The sequence below is a fragment of the Thunnus albacares genome, chromosome 12, assembly GCF_914725855.1.
Source record: "Thunnus albacares chromosome 12, fThuAlb1.1, whole genome shotgun sequence".
In the NCBI taxonomy this organism is placed as follows: domain Eukaryota; kingdom Metazoa; phylum Chordata; class Actinopteri; order Scombriformes; family Scombridae; genus Thunnus; species Thunnus albacares.
In genome coordinates, this window is record NC_058117.1 from 26,183,876 (window position 1) to 26,200,053 (window position 16,178).

At 38.0% G+C, this 16,178-nt stretch overlaps 1 protein-coding gene and 1 long non-coding RNA gene across 13 annotated transcripts in view; one reads left to right on the forward strand and one right to left on the reverse strand.

Annotated features, from left to right (window-relative positions):
• LOC122994290 overlaps positions 1–6,618 on the forward strand; it is a 24,247-nt gene extending 17,629 nt beyond the window's left edge. For 8 of the 10 annotated variants that reach the window (XR_006406557.1, XR_006406554.1, XR_006406560.1 and 5 more), the window contains 4 exons: positions 775–813; positions 986–1,051; positions 1,904–1,946; positions 6,531–6,618. This is a non-coding gene — a long non-coding RNA (uncharacterized LOC122994290). Of the gene's footprint in view, positions 1–774; positions 814–985; positions 1,052–1,903; positions 1,947–4,504; positions 4,588–6,530 lie in introns of those variants that run through there. The other 2 variants (XR_006406553.1, XR_006406555.1) reach the window with 2 other exon arrangements.
• Positions 2,327–16,178, reverse strand: part of LOC122994287 (enolase-phosphatase E1-like) — a 27,175-nt gene continuing 13,323 nt past the window's right edge. For 2 of the 3 annotated variants that reach the window (XM_044368893.1, XM_044368896.1), the window contains exons 6-16: positions 14,300–14,473; positions 12,784–12,933; positions 12,359–12,428; positions 9,679–9,746; positions 9,443–9,536; positions 8,547–9,278; positions 8,254–8,365; positions 6,198–6,607; positions 5,828–5,907; positions 5,173–5,217; positions 2,327–4,699 (exon numbers count right to left, since the gene is read on the reverse strand). In XM_044368893.1, coding sequence (XP_044224828.1) covers positions 5,179–5,217; positions 5,828–5,907; positions 6,198–6,607; positions 8,254–8,365; positions 8,547–9,278; positions 9,443–9,536; positions 9,679–9,746; positions 12,359–12,428; positions 12,784–12,933; positions 14,300–14,473 — 1,929 coding nt within the window. In that variant the 3' untranslated portion in view covers positions 2,327–4,699; positions 5,173–5,178. Of the gene's footprint in view, positions 4,700–5,172; positions 5,218–5,827; positions 5,908–6,119; positions 6,122–6,197; positions 6,608–8,253; positions 8,366–8,546; positions 9,279–9,442; positions 9,537–9,678; positions 9,747–12,358; positions 12,429–12,783; positions 12,934–14,299; positions 14,474–16,178 lie in introns of those variants that run through there. The other variant, XM_044368894.1, reaches the window with a different exon arrangement.

The window sequence follows — 16,178 nt, forward strand, 5'->3', positions numbered from 1 at the left end:
AAATTCCATAACACAACCAATACTCCAAACACCAAAAATATCCAACTTATTGCCACGAAAGGCAAAAATAACCAGCAAATATTCTAATCTGAGAGACTAGAACCAGATGTTTGGTCGATATGAAAGTAGCTGCTGATTAAATTAAGTCACTTGACTAATCAACTTGTTGTTTCAGCTCTAATAATGTCAATTAAAGAGAAAACTTTAATTATATATCAGTAGTTACAAAGTTCTTTACAGTAGAGAGAAAAGAAATAGAAGAGATTGACAAGCTAATATATAAAAACATGACTAAGAAGTTTACAATCCACAAAATAGTAAAGTTACAAGAAGGAGAAAAAGCCAAAGAAAACTATGTTCCAAAGTCAAAGAGCAACAACAGCAAAAGAAATGTCAACTTTAATTTTCAAACCTTTTAGTTTCAGTAGTTTCAGTAGATTTTCTCTCTCAGCTTTTATTCTCATTTAGGTGTGATGCTTTGAAGAAAAGTTTCTTCTCCAGAAAGTGAACACGGTTGTGTAAAAGAAAGATAATGTGCCACATACACGGTGGCTGCATCAGCTCTGTAATTATATATAATTACAGTCAAGAACATCCTGTCTGCTGCTATCATTCCTACATCAAATCCAGACAGATCCAATTACAGAGTGTCACTCTGTAATTGTGTTGGACTTTGTGTCTGTGTGGGTGTTTTTTTTTTTTTTTTCTGTACGGAAAAAATTCAGTTTGATAGAAAGTTTGTGACAAGTTTTTTTTTTTCTCTTTTTAATTTAGAACGAAGATGTGAGCGTTATGTAAAGTGAGATCAAGCCTGTGAGTTAAACTCAGTGAACATTTATGTTTAAATTTAGGGGAAAACACACAATGATGTTATGATATGTGTGTTGCTCATGTTGGTGATTATTAACCTTCTGATGATCAATTACTTCAGAGCAAATATGACTCACTTTGTTTCACTAAAACTTCTCTTTTTCTTTACTGACAGGAGAAACTGCACCGCTGTTCTCAGCAGGAAGATGTCTCACAGAGGAAAAAGATGGTACACATAAAGGTATTTTTCATTTTAAATATTATAATTAAGTATGTCTGAACTATTTGGCGGTTTATATGTTCATTGTATAAAAGGGCTGAAATAATTGATTCACTCCTCCTTTGAGTTTTCAGAGAAAAAGCTTTAAAAAGTCACTGTACACTACCTGCTCAGCACCAAACTGCAAACAGACACAGTTAGCTGTGGACTAGCTAGCTGGTGAACATAGTGGAGCATTTAACAGTTAAAGAGCCAGATGTTTCCCTCAGGAGATGGTGCAGACCAAAAACTGTGTAAATAAGCAACTGTTTGTTCACAAATTGTTTCTGCTGCCCCCAAGTGGCCAGAAAATCAGCTATTGCAGGTATAAAGACTACATGACAGACAAAAAAATGACTAGATCTGCCAAAAGAGCTAACAAACTTAATTCTAGTTGCAGATCAAGTTACATTTATACAGTCTGCATGTTAACAGTGATGTCATTCGCTGGATGTGTAGACAGAACAAGACTCCGTTTCAAGAGAAAATCTTTTATTGGACGAAACAGACAACAGTTTAGACTCAAGTAAACATTGAGAACGATGCATCAAACCTGAAACAGTTTTTACATCTGTAATTAAAATCTGTAACAGTTTAAATGGTTTTTGTAACAGTGAATAGTCATAATTAAAAGTCAGTAACAGTTACAGTCATAGATGAGAAATTGTTGCGCTCTACTCTGCTGTCATATGAACTCCGCTATTTTATTTCATGACAAACCAGATTTGAACCAGCTTCTTTACAGTAGTCGTTTAAAAGTTCAAGAGACAACTTGTTGTGCTCAAAAACACTTAAAACTGTCCAACATAGTGACGCTATAGTTTTCTGTTTCAGGTAGAAGCCATGTTTGATGTGAGAGAGACAACTGATACCACTGGTGAGTCACCACAGACGCTGGGAAAACCTTGTATCTCTTTACAGTTTGCTTTATGAATCAATATCAGCATCAAGTCCAAACTGCCAACTACAACCAGTTTTTAATGTCATAATCAATTTACATGTTGTTAACATGTTGCTTTCTTGAAACAGGAAATTTAAAAACTTAAAAATGGGAGATTTAATTGCATGTGTGCAGATTAGTTTGTTTCCGAAAGAATGGAACTAAAAAAAAAACCTTTAATTTAAAATAATTGCATTGAATTTGACAGCTGCATCAAAATTAATTGACTGATCAATGTATTGAATATGTCTATTACGCTAGTTTTACTTAATATCTTTTTTACAAAAATACATAATTGTCCAGATTGTTTTTTTTTAGCGGGGGTAGACTAGTTGCATAAATTACTATGTCATTTATGTAAATGTGTAACTCGTTTAAGAGTTCAAACATAATAATCCAAACGTTAAGCTCGACTATCTCTCGGAAAGATATTTTATTAGTAGCATAAAATATCTACTATAACTGTGTTAAACATAAATTCGAAGTTGGAATTACAGCAAAACAAAAAAAAAAAAAAAAGTGTTTGGAATTTCGATCCATTTAAAGTTCACATCCCTGAGCCTCAAATTCTGGTGCACATCTGTAACATGAGCAGACTGTTTTTTTTTTTTTACATGCATAGTCTTTAATGCAGAGTGAAGTCAGATGCATAGTTCAAGAGTTTGTGTCGTGCGTCTTCGTCTTCTGAAGGAGTTCACGTCATATGAGATGGTTAGTAAAGAACATTCATGTCATGAGACGAGTCCAGATGGTTGTTTAACTGTAGAGTTGTGGTTGTGTGCTTTGACTACATAGCACATGTATTATCATTAAACGTAGGGTTAATTACCTTTTAAACACTTTGGTTGATGTGAGGCATTCAGATTTAGCGCCAGGTCTCTTCTCACATGTTATAATTCTAACGTGGATTTGAACAAAAACAACTAATTATGGAACCTCTTATATGACATCAATGTGACAGTATGAAAGTAAAACAACACAATCAAGTGCTACTAAAAGAATTAAAGCTGCTACAAAGATTTATTTTCTAATCCTACAGACTCTAACACATGTTGGTCCTCAGGAACAGCAAACAAATATAGTAGTGAAACATTTCCTCCCTATCAGCAACAGGATTATTAATGTTTGTTTTTATTAAGAAAAAAAACAGGGCAAACAACAGAACACTGTAAACAACCATTTCACAGCTTTACAACTGATAGAAAAGTAAAGACAAAGAAAATGTCCAAACAAAAACAGACCAACTATGTTTTCTACCTTTTTTTTTTTTTTTTTTTTTTAAAGCTCAAACACAGAAAAAAAACCAACTATAATTAACACTGTAGTGACAGAAAACAGTAAAAACCCTCAGAATTTATTGCTCAAACATGACCTGTTCTGAAATATTTCACTTTCACAGCTTGTTCCCTTGAAGCTCATTTCAGGAGTTTAACGTAACTAAATGAGATGCTGAGTTCTCGACACTGTGTGCCGAAGTAATCTGTTGTACCCGAATCACATTATGAAAACAGAGGTTCAACTATAAATGTGAGGAAGAAAAGGAAAACATTCAGTGTTACTGAATTATATTTCCAGAAAAGACGACTGAATTTAAATTTTATGAACGTTTCCCATTTTCACTTTTCATGAGATGCAGATTTCAGCTTTGATGATGCAAACGTGTCTCCGAGGCAGCGCTGCTCCGTAGCAGAAATAATTAGAGCTGGATATCGAGCATTAATACTCACTAATCTTTATTCCGCTCTGACTGAATTGTGGCACTGGATTAGGGTTGCAACTATCAATTAATCTGTTTATTTGATTGATTTTAGACATTTGTTTTATCAAATGTCTTGTTCAGTCCCGACCGACAGTCCACGACACAAAGATATTTAGTTTATTATGATAAAGGACCAAAAAAAATTCACATTCAAGAAGCTGTAACAAGAGAATTGTTTTTTTTATTCTTAAAGAAAAAAGACGATTAATCAAAATAGTTGGCAATTAATTTTCTGATTGACTAATCATTGAATGTCGGGCCTGATTCATTTTAAGACCTGAGACAATTAATTTTCTTTCAATCACCAACAAGTAATTAATTGAGCAAAACTTCCAACTTGTGGAGATTTGCTGCTTGTATTTTGTTGCAAACTGAACATCTTTGAGTTTCGGACTGTTTGTCAGATAAAACAAGAAATCTTCAGATGTAATTTCAAACTATAATCAGCCTTAAAATGGATGTGATACATTTAAATCAATTAAAACGCCAGTTAGAAAGGCAAATTGTCAGCAGCTCATTAGTTAGCACTGTGCTATGCTAACCAAGCTAAAGCTTCACGCTGTCTAGAAGTTGTAATCAATTGATTTTTTTCTTTTTCAGAATTGGACTATTTGTTATTATTTCGCCTCCGGAGAAGCTCTGCCTTTTAAAAAAAACAAGCTGTAAACTAGTAACTATTAAAAATGTAAACGTACAAACTGCAGGTATATGGATGCGACTTGTATTGTTTTCACAGTTTTAGAACAAAAAAAGGACATCGAAACCTGACGATCCCTCAGAAAATCTGTATCCGAGGAGGGAAATCCTTTCCTCTCAACGCAGACACATCGGGAGTAAAAAGGCACTAACATTATCCAGATTGTCTTGTCATTTATGGTCTTTCAGGTCCAAGTTACAATCATCCTCCACTGATGTCAGATCAGAGAAAACACTGAGAAAAGAAGAAAAACCTGATTATTAAAGTTAAAATGTTTAAATTGAACAGAGAGGGAAGCTTTATCACACGCCTGCTGTGCACAGAAACTTTATATTTTGCCTTAGTTGCACTATATTAACATTTTATTTGACTTTCGGGGCCATCAGTAATGTTTTTCATTATGTTTTACTGTGATTTTATGCATTTTATGACTTTGTTTTCATGGTAAACCATAAAGCAGCACACCCTGAGGGTCCTGTAAAAGTTTGAGCTGAACCGAGATAAACGTCCGTCTCAGCAAATGTTTTTAATCATAAGTGAGATGATTCATGAGGAACAGTCCTGAAGAGTCTGTAAAAGCAGGAATAACACTTCATCCCGCGAAGAAAATACTGGATTGTGCAAATGGATCTAATAATGTGATGAAACCAACACTGAACTGAGCTTCATACGTCAAATTTAGGTGAAAACCACAAATCGCTACTTACCCAAATCTATTCAAAGACGATTTTCTTTTTGGGAGACTTCTTTTTCTGGAAATAAAAGAAAATAATAATAATAAAAAGAGGTTTTGGTTCATGTTCTGACATCCAACAGGGTTTTTTTTCCCACTTCATAACTGTAGCGACGGGAGAAATGAAGCTTTCTGAAGCACTAAATCAATACGAAACTATATCATGTTCACTTATACGGATGAATTTAATTAGCTAGAATATAAGTGGTCTTACTGCTTTTATTATTGTGATTTTGTTCAATAAAGTCTATACTTTTAAAAGATACTGTGATGGATTAAGTGCACCTCGTATTCAAAACCAGCGCGGCACCTGTCTGATATGAGTGTTACTCGTTTGGGGTGGTCACATGATTGTATTGGCGTGATTAAGTGAGGCGTCGAACTATGTTTCCGTGTTCGCATTGAGAGGTCGATACTGTGTTGAGTCATCAGCTTCGAGCATGACATCACGGCTAGTTTCTTTTAAATTCGACCAAACGAGAATAACAAACTGTTATTATTACTATCTGAATCACGTAACTATTGTGAATGAAAGTCTTGATTTCTTGTAAGCAGAAGACGTTTAGGAGTGTAAACTACGAACCGATAATCAAACACATTTCTGTCTTTGTTTCCGGTCGGTGTCGTACCGTAGAGGCAGTTGTTGTCGGAGTGTCTCCGTCTGGAGCAGCTTCTGTCTCCTCCAGTTTCTCCTTTAGTCTGTTCTTTTCTGCAAACAGCATCACATGAATATCAGCACATCATCAAGTCAGAAATCATTTGAAGGAAGTGTTGTGCTTCTTTCACAGCATCTTTAGTTACTACTCATAAACAATATGGCCGTTATTTGGTACAAGATACCCTGAAGACACTTGTTTCTCTTCTCTCAGTGACAATAAGGAAACTTTACTTGCTTGTGACTCCAAATAATAACACAAACACTTCTGAAATAGTTGCAAACTTAATAAATTGTAAAATTTAAATTTAAAAAGTCACAAATTTAGTAACATGAAGTCTTACTTTTTTTCTTAGCAGGTACGTCATGGCTTGGTGTGATGGGAGCTGAGTTTTCCATCGTCTCCTCGACTTTAGCAGGCTTCGTTTTTTTCTTCTTCTTCTTCTTCCCCTCCTTTGAAGGCGGAGACGAGACGGCTTCAGGAAGCTCAACGTCGTTCTGGTCACTCACCGTGCCTCCTTCCTTCTCCTCCTCCTCCTCCGTCGTCTCCAAGCTGCTCTTTTTCTTCTTCTTTGTCTTTGGAGGTTGGTTTTCTTTTGAGGAATTCTCTTCTTGTTCAGTGTTCATTTTGATCTTTTTCTTCTTCTTCTTTGGTGTGTCGTCCTCCTCCGGAGCAGGTTCCAGATCAGACTGGGGTCTTTTGGATGGTTTTGGTCGAGGAGTCTCCTCCGCTTTGTCTTGAATCTGTTTTTGTCTGAAAAATGTTAAAATGTTAATTTTTTTTTCATTAAACCTCATAAAGTATTCACATGCAGAGACTTTGTTAAACAGTCATATTTTATGGGCATTATCCTTTTACGTGTCATTTATTATTACTGATGTTTGACCCTGAGGAAGACCAGTATGCAGTTGATATGCGTTGGTTTTTATATTGTAGCCACTGCAATAAAGCCTTTTCAACTTTTGTATTTTGACAAAACAGCAACATTGAATTTTTTTCTGTGAGTGAATTCATTGCCAAAATATATTTGTTTCCTCTGTTTTTCTTCCTGCATTGTTGCAAATCCTGCAGACTGAACATACTCTACACTTCCACCTTCATACTGGTACATTTTCACTATATACAGAGCGTGCATGTCTTTCCATATTTTTTCTACGTACAATCAAAATGAGCAACAAAGCCTTAGTACAGTAAGTATATAATAACTTTTACTGTAACCTTTGACACAGTAAGTTGTTTATTGAAAACAGTAGATATACTGATCTGTAGCTTTAGCCTTCACCTGCTCTGTTTGTAGAACATTGTGATGAGTTGTTGTATAGTTTTCTTCTGCACTGTCTGTCGCTTGTAGCTGCTTTTCTGTTATTTCATTCATCTTAAGAACTGTTATAGCTTGAGATGTTCTGAGCTCATCCTAAGGACTGGTATTGGGGCAGATCTGAGCATATTTTAATGCTTCAGTATTGGCTAAAATCAACCCGATCAAATGTGGATGCTTTTTTTTTTTACATTGTACTGTGGTTTGTCCTCCTCAGCTTGCCAGTGTTGCAAAGCTACTCTCCTTCATGACATTTGGGCTCTTCGGTGCAAACATTTCGTTGCATATGCAAGAGAAAAAATGAGTGTGTCGGTGCGAGTGACTGAGTTCTGATATCCAGGCTGGAAAAATAAAATGATTTACTATGATCCAATGCTAACGAATCAGTTATCACATAATTCATCCCTCCTCTCTCAGTGAACAAACATTCAAGTAGCAGCTTCTCATTTTTAGCCGGCGCCGACTGCTACATTCACTGGTTCAAATGTTGTTTATTAGCTTTGACCTTCAGGATGTGAAAATATATAAAAGGTATATTTTAAATTAGGTACAAAATTAGTAGGCTACACCTTTGTTTGATTTGTTGAATAAATATTCAAAAGCACAATAAAAAGCTTAACACACCCATAAGACTGGTCCTTTTATGTGAGTTTCTTCATCAAACTTGAGCGCAGGGGCGAAAAAATGTCTGCTTTGCCTTCTTCAGTGTGATTAAAAGGAACAATTTCAGTGATTTGGGTGTGTGAAACCTTGTTTTGTGCTTTGAATTTTGACTTTGGTTGACCGTAATGTTTTATTTTTTTTTTTTTTTACTTAATAATAAATATTTAATCAGTATTGCATATCTTCTGCAGCTGTGTATACTGAGCATCCTTGGCACAAAATATCTTTCAGGGTGAATTTAGATGTATCTCATTTGAGTTTGCTCTGGGAAGTTGTTTCATTAAAAGGTATAAATAAGTATCAGGTTGGATCAGGACATCCCCAGTTAAAACAAATGTCAAAGTAGTAATTTAGATGTAAATAATGTGAAGTTTTAAACAAAGATACTGCACTAATGAAATGATAAAACTGCACTGACTTCTTTCTGCCTGTGAGGTCTCTCTTCTGGAGCCTTAACCTCTTCCTCAGGCTGAGTTTCTTCCTGAGACGGTGTTTCTTTTTGGCCGAGGAGAGCTGAGAGGAGTTTCCATCTGCAGGAGATGAGAGAAAATATCAGTTAACTGATTTATAATAATAATAATAACACCATGAGACAGAGAGAGAAACCAGTGAGACAATTATTGGTGTCTTCCTTATAATCAACTGCTACCAGTGATGAAGAGTCAAGACCACTTAAAGATGAGTAAGAATCTTTCATTTTTTTTTCTCTACCTGTGGTCTCCAGTGTCTTTTCTTCGTCTTCGTCGCCCTCTGCTGGTCTTTCGTCAGACTGCAGCTCCTCTTTCTCCTGACCTTCCTTCTTTCTCTTTTTTTTCTTCTTCTTTTTCTCCTCCACCGTCTCTACTGGACACACAACATCCTCCGCCTGTTTCTCCTCCTCCTCCTCTTCCTCCACCGCTCCTACAGCCTCCTCTTCTACATCTACAACCTTCTTTTTCTTCTTGGTTTTAATTTCAGAAGGTGTAACTGGAGTCTCCTCGTCTTTCTCCTCCACTTCAGCTCTCTCCCTTTTCCTCTTCTTAGCTTTCTTCTTCTTCTCTGATGGAGTGGCCTGAGAAACATCCTCTTCCTCTTCTTTCTTCTGATCCTCAACCACCACTTCTTCCTCCTCCTGCTGCTCCTCCTCCTCCTCCTGCTGCTGCTGCTGCTGTCTCTTTTTGTCTCTCTTTTTCTTCTTGCCAGTCTTGGTGGAGAGAGGAGCATCGCTGGGTGTGTCTACGGCAGATGTGTCTGTGCTGGTCGTGTCTGTGGTTGGCGTATCCGCGTCCTTTTTGTTCTTCTTTTTCTTCTTCTTGGCAGTTTTGCAGGAGTCAGCAGTCTCCTCGGGGAGCAGCTGGCTGGTTTTTCGCTCTGCCGCTTCACCGTCTTCCACTTGGATGTTGAGGATGATGGAGGCGTCCGGGTCTGCTGGTTCCTCCGCATCCGCCGCCGTCGCCGCCTTTTCTGTAAAAGAAGAGAAGTGAACACATTGAGGATTCTTTTCCTTCCTATATATAAACTTCCTATATGAGTTTAAATAAAAAATAATCATGAATAATATAAAAAAGGTCTTGGACAAATTTACAGTGTCGTCTCTGAGAAAGAACTCTGAAAGAATCCTGTTTTACCAGCATCAGTGCCGTCTTGCTCTTCTGGGGTTGTTGGCGTCTCCGTCTGGTCCTCAGGCTTCAGCGGGGATGTGAGGTCACCGTCCTCTGTCCTCTAAGTGAACAAACATAAAAAGACTCTTCACTGTTTCTGTACATTTCGCCCTGATCACAACAAAAGTCTGAGAGAAATGTAGATTTTTTTTGTCAGTCAACAACCAGCCCACAAAAATCAATCCCATCTTTTGTTTTAGTACCTTAGATTTGTCCTCTTCTTCTTCTTCTTCTTCTTTTAAATTCTCAGATGTGGAGTCACCATCAGGGTCTAGACAAGATGAGAGCAGGCGTTTAGACCCCATTTACACATGGTATGAAAGTGTGACTGTGTGTCTGGAGATCTTGCCTGCATATGGAAAAATGCTTTTTTCAACTTTTTTTTTTAAAAATTTGCTCAATGATCCTACAAATGCAACTGCAGAAATGAGACAGTAAGCAAATAAACAGAAAATGTAATTAAATTTAAAAAAACAAACTACATTCTGAAGAAAATAAATGCAAAGAAAACATCACCCAACTCCACCTCTTTCTGCTCTCTTAAGTTGTTCAGCAAGAGGTTCGACACCACTCCCATAGAGATAAAGCGCGGTTAAGTCCCGCCTACCCTGGACGTATTGTACTGTGTGAAGGTGTCTCCTGCTACCAAACAGAAAAAAGGCCTAAAAGCTGCTGTGTGGTGAGATGCACTACCAACACGGTAAAGAACCCAGAACTAAGCTTTTATAAGCTGCTGAACCGAAAAACTGAGCCTTTAAGACGACGAAAGTGGATAACGGTAAAAGGGCCGTGTGCTGAGCGGTGGGAGAGACCGACCCGACCTGAGCTGAACAGACAGATAGCCTGCAGCTGGAAAACCTCCTTAAAAAACAACACATATACCTGGACACGCTGTTAGTCACAGAGAACACACATGAAACAACTTGCTGTGTTTGTAATAGATGTTTAAATCACAGAGTAGTTAACCTGCTTTCAGCTGAAATGAACTGTAAAAAGAGCTTACATGAGAAATGATTGCGTGTCTGTGCGTGTGATTTCCCGCCTACGTTTACAAACTGTACTCACCATATCAGCTGTGAAAAGTGTCGAGCCAGCCTGTTAATGTAGTGGAGTTTGCTCTACAACAATTTCAACATATGCTATAAACTACCTTTTCTACTATTTCTTGGCCCGGGGTGCAATAACTTTCTGGAGTCTGATCATCACTGTAAGGTTGCCAGGCAACCAGCAGAGACACCAGGAAGTCACTACTAATGTTGGACTATTCTTTCAATTCATCCTTCATCAAAATAACTTAAATTAGGATGCTTCTTGGTCTCAGAAATCCAACGTAAACACATTTTACACGAGCTGGAAATATGACAAAATAACTGTACTGTAATACGGTTCAATACAAAGCCAACACTAACAACCTCCAGCACCAAAGAATCAACCTTTTTCTCAATTATAATTTTCACAAAGGCAGGATTTACTGCGTTAGATCAGAATTAAGATACAGGATGCTGGTATCCAAATCTACTTTCCACTCAGTAATGTCCTGTCACCCTCATTTTGTGTCAGATTCCTGCATCTCTTCACCTACATCAATTATTTCATAATTTATAATACTTGGTAAATAAGGTGAGTGTGCTCCAGATGACATCAATTCTCTTGACTAGCCATCGCTTCACTTCTCTTAACAAGCTCTGACAAGCTTAACAAAACCTTTAGAGAAGTTAAAGACGTGACTGATGTGGAAAACTCCTCTGAACGGAGCTGCTTCTCTGGGCTTTGGCAGCAATCCTTCAAACTCTTTACAAGTGGTGTTGAATCCAAGTATCTCAAGGTAAAATCTGAAACTTTATGACTTAATTTCTTTTGCTTCAAATAAAAATGATCCAAACGTTAGACACTAAAACAGCTAGAGACGAGGTGCTGCCAACAAAAAAAAGGAACTACGCTTCTTTTTCCTCAAGAGGTACTTAAAGAAATATGTCTGTTGTAAAACGAAGAAAGGTGGGAGTAGGAAACTTACATCCAAATCACACACACACACAAAAAAAAAACATGTTTTCTTACATATCACTAATGATGTCTAGCCATGCAGATAATTTTAATTTCACGTGCTGAGGTGAGGTTTCCGCCTCCACCCAGACACAATGGAGGTGAAAGGAATTTTGGTGCTTGCAGCATTGAAACACATTTAGAAAACTCTACAGCTATGAGTCTTTCCAGAAACCGAGTCCCAGTCACGCAGGATTATCCAGAAACCTTTTCACTGGAACCACTTTTCGACTGAGGAAATAGTCCCTCCAAGTACTGCTGCACATCCGCTGGATTTTTCCAAAAACGAACAGGGACACGATTTTCTCTGATTCTTCTGGAAAATACTGTGCGTTTTTTTTTTTTTTGATGATGATTAGTGTCATAGATGATTATACTCTATGACTCTATGATTATACCACTAAACCCTACCACTGGTCCTTTAATCAATAAAGAGATGGAATCCTTTTCCTCTGGATGTGAAGTGACGTGCTGATGAATGACGATGATGCCAAACGTTCACTTTCCTAATTGTTTTTATTCTTGCAAATACATGTAATAACATTTAAAAAGATCTAATTTAACTCTGGAAACTTTTCTTCTTCATAATACATAATAAAAAAAAAAAAAGATCATGTGGTCTTTTCATCTGCAGCTTTGAAATCTGCTGCAGAGGCTTCGATGAAAAAAAAAAAAAAAACAAAAACGCAGCATTGAACCCTGACAGCGGCCTCTCAACACTTTCTTCACAACAGCTTGTGAGTCTTGTCAGCGCGGTGAGAAAGACACAGGAAAGATGCCATGCATAACATGTAAAGAACAACCCCGGTTAGTTTTCACACGACTATTGGTCGTTCGTACCTGCAGGGGGCGGGGCTTCGCTCTCCGCCGGCTGCTCATTGGTCTCCTGAGGCTCGGCTTGGCCGGGCTTCTGCGGGAGAGAGATTACAGGTCAACAACAGTCTCCGACACCAGACACAAAGTTTCCCCTGATTTTTTTTTTTTTTTTTTTAATGTTTTCTAATCAGTTGAAACAACAACAAGCTGCAGCGTTTTTTTTTTTTTTTCATGTTTTGATTTGAAAGATGTGGACATGAGCTACAAAATGAGAACCAGAGATGCATACCAGCAGGACTAGAACATTTTGCTGGCATTGCAGTGGTTAATTACGTCTTATATCACTCATCTAAAGTGGATTTTAGGATACAGCCGACCAAAAATAATAAACAGGTTCAGTCTGCCATATCTGCCACCCCCCCCCCCCCCCTCTGTTTTCCATACTGCACCTCTGCAGCGCCGCCTTCCTCAGTCTCAACCTCGCTGGCCTCTTGAGTACCGGCAGACGTGGCTTCTGTTTGATCGACGGCTGTCTGCTCCGATGATGATGCAGAGGTTTCATCCGCGACCTCGGAGGCGTCCGTGGCAGCTTCTGGCTCCTGGAGAGAAAGAAAAAGAGAAGAAGAGAGTGAAGATCACTCGAGGCTGAAACAAACAAAAACAACAATGTGCAGTTTCTCATTTTTTTGGTTTTCAGTTTTTGTGCTACTGAGATTAAAACAGGCAGTTTCGGCACTTATGTTATTAAAATAGATCTGCTGTTGATTCAGTAAAATCATTAAAGATGCTAGAATAAAATATTTAGACAAGTGACTGAGACAAAAAAAAACAATCTTGTGCACAATTCTTGGAAAGTGCAAAAACAATTGTGATTTTTCAACTTAAAGTCAGGCCCTCTGCAGCTGATGGTTGCAAATTTTTTACTTTTGTGTTGTTTTATTTTATTTTTTTAAAAAGGTAACCATAAGCAGACTAATAGAAAGAGATGATATTAATATTTTGTTCATTTATGTCCATCGCAGCTTGTTCATTAATATTCACTTATTGTCAAAAGCTATTTTAAAAAATACCTCCAATAAAAGGTTTGGTGACATTAAGGGCTGCAACTAATGATTATTTTCTCAACTACAGATTCATCATTTTTTTCTATAAAGTGTCAAACAACAGTGAAAAATGTCTCCAGCCTAACGTGACATCTTCAAATGTCTTGATTTGTCTGGCCAAACAGTCCAAAACCCAAAAAGATATTCAGTTCACTGTCATGCATGAGAAGAAATTTTGGCGCTGGCGTTGTTTAAAAAAAAAAAAATTATTATTCATCTTCTGTCAATCTTCTTGATTAGTTTACTAATCTCTAGTGACATTTAATCCCAAAACTTCAACGTGCCAGAATATTCTTAAAAACCCTTGTGACTCAGCTTTCGGCGTTACCTACTGGAAGCTAAACAGCACAAACAATCCACCTCAGCCGCTCACAATGCTGCAAAAATAAGTTTCAGATGTGTGGCGGGTGAGCTGAGGGAGAAGAGGCTCGGCTGTGCCAGAAATCCACAGCTACTCCTGTTTTTTAAAAGGGGGTTGTGGTTAAACCCCCGATTAACATATCTGTTCATTTCTTCACACTTCAGCGCAGTTTACTGGAGCAGGAAGAAAACGTACTGTACACATACAAGTGTTTGTTGGACTACGAGCTGTTAGGTGGATGGAAAGCAGGTCAGATTAAAGTGTGGACATCAGCAATTTGGGTGTTTTTTTTTTAAGTGATAAGCAAAGTATGTTCTGATAAGAAAAGCATGATCTAACTGTTATAATTACTGGTTCATGATACCTGCAGATATCAGAGCTGAGAGCTGATAAAACTATGAAAATCCAGGCAGCACTTTTAAGTAAAAAAATGTTCTCGTGTTGCTGGGAAGAAGGAACTCACACAACTACATACTTGGGATTCAGCCTCGGGTCACTAACCTGCTTCGGCTCATCGTCGTCCTCTTTGCGTTCCTCGCTGCTCTTGCCATCTGAGCCGGAGGCCTCAGCTGCATCGGGGACCTTGAGCTCAGGAGCAGCTTGGTCGGGGTCGACCTGGGTGGGTTCAACCGCTTCCTCAGAGTCCGACACGTCGGAGCTAGACCTCGGTCTGGACTACAAATCAGAAAATATAAGGAAAAGGTTTCATGAAAATTAAACGTTTTAGACACATGATGTGAAATATGTTTGGCAGATTGTATTAGTGTTGTCTTCTGCATGCTGGCTACATTTAATTTGACCAGCTGGAGGTCGGGGGAACAAAAGAAACTAAAAACAAAAGTGTCTGCTTTTAATTCTGTTCAGTAGAAACATCTTTGTTCTATTAGAAGTCTGTAAGCAGAGAAAGACTAGAAATACTCTGCCTCGCTGTTGTATGCCTCCGCCAAACAGTCAAGTTTACATCCATGTCTGTCCAAACTCATAATATTTATAGTGAGGACTTTGAGGAAATTTAATAAAAAACGGTTATTAAGTCTATTTTCCTTGTATGTGTTCACATGCTTGGCCGATGAAGCCGATCCTGTTAGAACACAGAGTTGTAGCCATGACAGCGGACGATGAATCAGATATATGATGTTGCGGCGAAGATGCTACAAGTTGTAAAACGTGGATGAGATGAAGATCTTTACAATCACCACAGTTTCAAGGTGAGTTTCAGTATTCGATAGTCACAATCTTTCCTTCTGTCCCTGAGTTATGGTGTTGAATAACAGCCAGAAAAAAGTGTTTTTGCAGAACATTATGATGTTCATCCTATTAGATATTTGTGTGAAACTTTGTCATAATTAGCGTTTGAATTCTTGAGTTATGGCCAAAAATCAGTTCATCATTGATGCCAAGTGGACGTTTGTGCCAGATGTGATGAAATCCAGGCGTTCCTGAGATATCGCGTTCACGAGGACGGGATGAACGGACACACGGATGGATGGACAGGCGATCTGAAAACATAACGCCTCCGACCACGACTGTCGCCGGCGCGGAGGCATAAAGACGCAGTATAAACCGCAACAATTTTCGCTGTCAGACACAAAGCCAAGTAATCAGGGCCTCCCACTGTTGTAGACAGAACTACAATGAGCCATTAACACACGAACAGACGCACACGCACGCGCGCACACACACACACACACACACAATTTGTCTCAGAAGATTATCATTCTGTCACACACACAGTTTCTGTCCAAACAGCATTATTCACTGCATCACTGGGCCAACATAAAAGAACAGAGACAAGACTTGAATACACACACAAAGACACACACATACATACACACACACACACATACAGAGTTAAAGTCACACACACAGACACACACACACACACACACTTGAAATAACACCCGAGCAAACTAACACAAACTAACAGATACAGGACAGACGAGTAGACGTGAAATGTGCCTGTGTGTATTTCAGAAGCGTAGAACAACACTGGAGCTACTGTCCATCCATTCACACATTATTACAGTCACTGGACAACAGTTATGTGTGTCTCTGTGTGCGTTATGATGGCGGCTGTTTCTTGCTGCTCTGAAATGTTCAGGACTAGTTACTTTTAGTTTGAATTTAATAGATTAAAAAGCTTACGTACCACTTTTAAAATCTTACCACTACATTTCATTATCATTATCTTGTTTGTGCCGTTAATATATAGATAAAAATCAGATATAAATGATGCATAAATAAAAGAAACTACCTCATAACAAAATTACATTCTGCATGTCATCACTGCTGAAGTAATACAACACTATAATTAAGCAATTACAGTGATAGTTTGACTTTTTGGGGAATATTTTTTTTTGTTTTCTTGTAGTAAGTTAGA